The sequence below is a fragment of the Drosophila suzukii genome, chromosome X (genome assembly GCF_043229965.1).
Source record: "Drosophila suzukii chromosome X, CBGP_Dsuzu_IsoJpt1.0, whole genome shotgun sequence".
Classification (NCBI taxonomy): Eukaryota; Metazoa; Arthropoda; class Insecta; order Diptera; family Drosophilidae; genus Drosophila; species Drosophila suzukii.
In genome coordinates this window covers 7,614,947-7,621,458 of record NC_092084.1, presented here as the reverse complement: position 1 = coordinate 7,621,458, position 6,512 = coordinate 7,614,947, and the positions used below count along the sequence as shown (strand labels likewise).

At 54.3% G+C, this 6,512-nt stretch overlaps 1 protein-coding gene across 1 annotated transcript; it reads right to left on the bottom strand.

Moving 5' to 3' along the window:
- Positions 1-293: 293 nt before the first annotated feature.
- LOC108016747 (polyhomeotic-proximal chromatin protein) lies at positions 294-6,447 on the bottom strand. The gene is made up of 5 exons (XM_017083489.4): positions 6,311-6,447; positions 4,633-6,230; positions 4,128-4,572; positions 2,231-4,068; positions 294-2,164 (listed from the first exon to the last, which is right to left on the bottom strand). Exons 1-5 carry the CDS (start codon positions 6,367-6,369, stop codon positions 1,386-1,388), a joined length of 4,719 nt encoding a protein of 1,572 aa, XP_016938978.3. The 5' UTR covers positions 6,370-6,447; the 3' UTR covers positions 294-1,385.
- Between the last annotated feature and the right edge of the window lie 65 nt (positions 6,448-6,512).

Genomic DNA, 6,512 nt, shown 5'->3' with positions numbered 1-6,512 from the left:
ACTTAAACACAGCCAGAAAATATTATTATGAAATTAAATTGAAACCTTAAGAGGCATAGCTGTTCGAAACATTATACCGATAATAGCGATATTGAAGATATATTCAACATTTTTATGTGTCTGCATATTTGAAAGAAATTGATATATTATTGAATAAACCATATTACAAATAATCTTTCAAAACATGCACTTGTTTTTACTACTTTTGAATTTTCAGATGGATGAGATTACGAATGAAAAACAATGAACATTAATGAGAAAACCCCTTGGGTACCAGTAAAACTCGATCGCGATTTTATATTCACGTTCATTAAACACTATACAGTGACAGATTTTATTTTGTTCAGCAATAGGAAAAAAAAAATTGATTTGTAAAAAAAATATACAACCACGAAACTTTCGAAATAATTAGATATATCCTTATAATATATATTTATATGCTTGTGTGTGTCTAACCTAGGGTGAATTCAGTCCAACTTCCATAACTCAAACTTTCCTAACTTTATTTGTTCATAGTTTAGGGTTACGTTCGACAACGCCTTTTAACGTTCTCTTCATTGAGAAATAAAAGTAAATAAAGTGAAGTAAGTAAAGATTTTTAAATTTAGAAAATTTTTCAAAAAAAATAAAAAGTCAACTTTGTCCGAGTCCAAGACGAGTAATGGAAGTTCAGCTGCATTTTCGGAACCTTACAATGCCGGCCAGAGTTCTTTCAAATGATACTCTACATGCCCTTAATTAGTCAATAAATTAAATGTTTACTTGTTGTATTCAATTCAGTTTCACTTAGGAATTACTTCAGGCTTAAGCTTTAATTCTAACTGTAAATATATTCCCAGCTTACCTCTAGTTTAAGTGATTTTTTCATGCTCTTCCCATAGGGTGTTGTGTGTAATGACTAACAACGTTTCAATAAATACGTTAGCCCTTAGGAGTAATGGTGAAGTTCTATACAGTTTGATGAATTGATGACTGGGATAACAGTCTATGCTTTATCATACATGTGGCGGCCTGTTACTTGAGCTACGAGAACACCCCTCTAGTTAAGTTTAGATTACGTACAAAAGGTTCTACAGCGTGCTCCAAGTGAATCACATTCAGCATGGGCGACGCCGGACCTGGTTGGACCCGGTCCAGAGCTATGGCTCCTCCTCCAGCCGAAGGTCGTGGCAGAGGCGCGTGGTCAGATCGAAGCACAGGTGACTGCCCCCGCTGCTATCCTCAGACTCCGGCGGAGTGCTGGCAGGAGCGGGAGTGGGAGTCGGAGTTGGAGTCGGAGACGGAGCGGTTTGCCTGTCCGGCCCCGGACCCACCGGCGAATAAGGTGGCGGGGTAATGGAATACGAGGGCGAAGGCATCATCTCACCTGGCTCATCCCGCTGACACTATTGCGCTCCTCCGGCCGCCGCATCCTTTATATCGCCTGGCGGCGGTACCTCCTTCATGGACTCCACCTTGGCCACAATCTTGAGGGCTGGGCCCAACTTCATGCCCATGGCGTGTACCAGATGGTTCTCCTTGAGCAGCAGCAGCGCCTGGCCGTCGATCTCCTGCTGGATGAAGTCGTCCACGTAGTCCTGACACCCAGGCAGTTCCCTGATGAAGTTGCTCACCTCCTCCACACTCCAGCTGCTTATGGGCGGTCGATCCGATCCATTTACGTTGGAAGATGGTAGAGCTGCCGCAGGAGTGACTACTCCAGCTGGGGCCACTGGCAGTGGCATGGCTGGAAGTATTGCAACTGGCAACGGCAGTGCAAGGGGCAGCGAAAGTGGGGAAGATGCCGGAATAGCAGATAGTACTGGCATTGTGATCGATGGAACTTCCGTTGGAGCCGCCTGCATGGGCAGAGATTCGGACATTGCCTGCAGGGCTTCCGTCTGCATTTTTTCCTCGGCCATAGCTTCATCCAGTTTGTCCACCAAAGCCATGGCGTCCACTCCAACAATTCCGCCCATTCCCAGGCCGTTGGTCTCTCCGGTTCCTCCAACTCCTCCGATGCCGTTCTTCGCCTGTCTAGCGCATCCTGGCGAGCAGTAGCGCTTTCGCTTAAGCTTTGCTTTGTGTTCCAGCTTGCCGCACTGCTCGCAAGCCACCATGTCCGAGGCTGGAGCTGACGCTATTCCACTTGGCTTCATGTCCTCCTGCATGGCTGCCTTTTTCTCTGTGAAAAGTGAAAGTGACGTGGTAAGATAGGGACTATGTGACAGGGGCAGGGGGGTATACTCACTTGGAGGCTCGTCGCTGACGTCCTTATCAGCATAGCGCTGCCTGGTGACGGGGAAGGGCTCGTTGGCCTCCTGTATGATGAAACCGTCGATGACGTGGGTTAGGACATTCGGCTTTATCATCGCCTTGGGCAGATCCTTGGACCCATTGCTGTTGCTGGACGTGGTGGTTGTGGTAGTGCTCGTGCAACTTGTGGTTGAAGAGCTGCAGCTGGTGGTGGTTGTACAAGCGGTTGAGCCAGCAGTGCTACCTGCCGTCGTTCTGGTCATTCCAATTCCATTGGTGATCGTTGTCGTCGTTGGCGTGGATGTCGCGGACGTGGAACCGACGGAGGCTGCCACCTTGGGTTCTTCCTTCCCACTGGCACTGGTGGGGGTGGAGCTGCTGCTCGATGGCTGTACTGCATTGCTTTGTTTACTAGTGGGAGTGGTGGCGACTTTCGAGGGCGTCGAAGCTCGATCTGAAGCTTCTCCGTTGGGCAGAGCCTCGCTCGTGGAACTACTGGCCTCCACGGGTGCACTGACATTGGCGGGAGTGGAGGATTTGGGTGTGGTGCAGGTGTCATGTCCCGATACCGGCGTCATGGGCGAATCAATGGGCACCAGGGTGGCGGTGGGCCCTTTTGAATGTGTCTCCTTGGTGGGCGTGGCCGGAAAGCTTCCTCCTCCGCTACTGGCACTGCTGAGGGTGACCAGCTGACCCGGCGATGGAGTGACAGCGGTGCTAGTCACAGAAACAGTCACGGGCGGGGCAGTAGACAGGTGGCCCACCGTGGCATTCATCATTGAGGTCATGGCCAGAATGGGATTTGTGGTGGGAGAGGGCGTGGTGGGTGTAAGGGAAGGATGTCCCTGCTGCTGCTGTTGAGAGGCCGCTGCAATGGTGGCGCTGATCAGCTGCTGCTGCTGGTGGATTTGAGCAGCTTGAGCCTGTGCCTGTGCCTGCTGCAGACTAGCCACCGTACTGCTGGAGACCAGGGGAGTGCTGCTCTGGTTGGTGATGGTGACCACACTGCTGGTGGGGAGGGAGGAGGAACTGCACGTGCCAGGCTTGGCCGTCTGGAATATGGCGCCTGAGGCGGAGAGGGCTGCCTGCAAGGCACTGGAGGTGGCTATTCCGGCTGGAGTCGTCGTCGAAGAAACCGAGAAGGGCACGCTGCTCAGCTGCAGCTGTCCAGATTGCTGTTGTGCTTGCTGCTGCTGTTGGGCGGTCGCTCCGCCCGACTGCTGGACCACAATCTGCTGGATGATGTTTTGCTGCTGTTGCTGTTGCTGCTCCCGCTGCTGCTGTTGTTGCTGCGCTTGGGCCTGCACCTGGGCCTGAACTTGTGCCTGAGCCTGCGCCTGTTGCTGCAGTTGCTGCTGAATCAGTTGGTTGTGCAGCTGCTGCTGCTGCTGTTGCTGGTGGGATGTGATGAACTGGTTGGGAGCCACCTGCAGGATCTGCTGAGTGGCATTGGCGAGTGCCTGCTGTTGCTGCTGCTGCGCCTGCGCCTGCGCTTGGGCCTGGGCAACTTGCTGCTGCTGATCCCGCTGTTGTTGCTGAGCCTGCGCCACCTGTTGCGCCACCGCTTGCTGAGCATTAACCTGCTGCTGCTGCTGGGAGACTTGTTGCTGCTGCTGCTGCTGTTGCTGTTGCTGCGCCTGAACTGCCGCCTGCTGCTGCTGCATCTGGATGGCGGCAATCTGCTGCTGAAACATTTGCTGCTGCAGGAATTGCTGCTTCTGAATCAGCTGGAACTGCTGCTGCTGTTTGTCCACTCCCGCCGTAGTGGCTGCATGAAGGGTCTGTCCATTCTGGAGGGTGATGGGAGTGCCCGTCGTGCTCATCACAACCATTCTGTAAGGATTTGGACATAATTAGTTGGGTTGGATTGATGCTGAACGAGGTCTACTCACTTGTTGCCCGCCGCATTGACCACCTGCTGGAGATTCGTCGCCTGCTGCTGCTGCTGCACGGTGGTTAGGTGACCGACCACCTTGTTCTGGCCCGTGACCTGGCCGTTCTCTGTTTTCAAGGTGGGCAAAGCTGGTCGCACCGGCTGTTGCTTGTTGCGCATCTTGGCTTTCAGCAGACTCTGATTCTGTGCCGTCTGCGTGGACACGGAACTGGCCGGACGTACTTGAGTTCCATTGTGCGGCATGATCGGGGCTCCCGGCCGCTGCAGAGCAGCTGCTGTGAGTTGTTGCTGCTGCTGTTGCAGCTGGGCAGTGGCCACGGCCAGCTGCTGCTGCTGCGTCTGGTTGGTGGTGCTACCCTGCTGCTGCTGCTGCTTGGGAGCGAGTGCATCGAGCTGGGTTCGTGCCTTGGTGGGAGTCTGGGTCACATTGCACTGGATGATTTCTGTGGGGAGATGGTTTGATTTAGTTCCGAAGGTAGTACGGTTGTAATATTTATTCTTACGGTTCTGCTGTGTCTGCAGGGTCTGGGTCGCGGGCTGCTGCTGGATGAACATGCCCTGCGTCCCGTCTGGCTGGTTCCGGAGGATGATCTGGTTGGAGCCGAAGGGCTGCAGCCCTGCCGCATTCGGCCAGAATCCCCAGGGGATCTGCATTTGGGCCTGACCCGCGTTCAAGAGCTGGGCAGTCTGAACAGACTGGGCGCCCACTCCGACTGGCAACGTCGACTGCGAGACCTGGACGCACTGCTGGGTGGTTTGGGTGGTCTGCTGCTGCTGTTGCTGGACCTGCTGCACTTGCTGGGCCTGGTTCGTCCCAGCGGATCCTGGGCCCGTCGCAGCCTGCACCGTGCTGCTAGTGGTGGTCACCTTCTGAACAACTTTCTGGGCCAGCTTGCCCTGCGCATCTACCCCCACTTTGGCCAGAGCAGCCAGCTGCTGCTGCTGCTGCTGCTGCTGTTGTTGCTGCTGCTGGGTGATCTGCTGCTGCTGCTGGTTGAGCTGTTGCTGCTGCTGCTGAGTGAGTTGCTGCTGCTGCGCTGCGGCGGCCATCGACTGCAGCAGGTTCTGCTGTTGCTGCGGAGAGTGGGAGATGACATTCATCGGCGAGATTAGCAGCGTCTGGGGCGACTGGTTGTGGTTCGTGGGAATGCAGGTGGCATAGTTGCCGCCGGCGAATCCCGCCTGGCCCGCGATCATTTGCTTGGCGTTCTGCGGCGTGGTGGTGAGCATCTGCGGGCCGTTGCCCTGGAAAGGCTTTCCGGCGGTGATGACCTGGATGGGCTGCTGGCCGAGGCCACCTGGCTGCAATATATTGCCCGACAGGTACAGGAAGCTGGTCGAGGGCTGCATCAACTGCACTGTTCTACCCTGCGACCAATCACCGCCCACTCCGCCGGTGGCCGCCGCCAACTGCATCGGTGACATGGTGCTGATGGCAGTGGACTGCTGGGAATTGGCTGGACTAGGTGCTCCTCCTGCTGCTCCTGCATTTCCAGATGATCCTCCGCCTGCTCCTCCCCCTCCACTGGCATCCGAGAGCTGCTGCTGGAGTTGCATCTGTTGCTGAACATCCAGGATGTTGGTTGCATGCTTCAGCTCGGTTCCCCCGCCGCCAGCCGTGTGCGTGGGAAACTCCTGCTTCACCTGAATGGCATAGGGATTGCTCGCATAGAATTGCTGCAGCTGCTCGGGGGAAATCTGGAGCGGCACGGTGGTGGCGGCCGCCACCTGTTGGGCGGGACTCTGTGACTTCTCCAGCTTAGGGCCGCGTGTCTTCGTGTTGGGTGTACTCGGTGAGCTGCTGGTAAGCGGTAACAGTGGATGGCGCCGCCTGATGGTTCCTGGCGTTCCGGCTGCTCCACGAGCTGCCCTGGTGCTGGGCGATTGTGATGGACTCTTGGCCAAATCCTCGTCGAAGCTGATGCCCGCCTTCTGGGCTAGTGTTTCCAGGCACCTTAGTGGTCGCTGGGGATCCTCACTTGTAATGGGGGTGCCTTTTACAAGTGCGTTAGTGTTGCTGCCTTCTGCCGCTGTGGTGATGGGTGCAGGTGAAGGTGGTGGAGTACGATGTGTTGTTGTTGATTCACTTTCTGTGACCGCACTGCAGGAAAAAGAGAACGAAGAAACGGACACAGACGATCAGTAAACATCGCGTATAAACATAAACAAACACAGACGCACTTGGGGCGGCTCCGAATGCGTGGGGCATGCTTCATATTTATATTTATGTTCATATTCATATTGTATTATCGCTTGACCAACAAAACGCATAACAACAGACTGTGGACTCCAAGTCACTCGTCAAAGAGCTCTCTTTTGCTCTCTTTCTCCCTATTTCTCTCTCTGCCAGCAGAGTGGGGATCGGATCTGTGAAAGGCAGGAG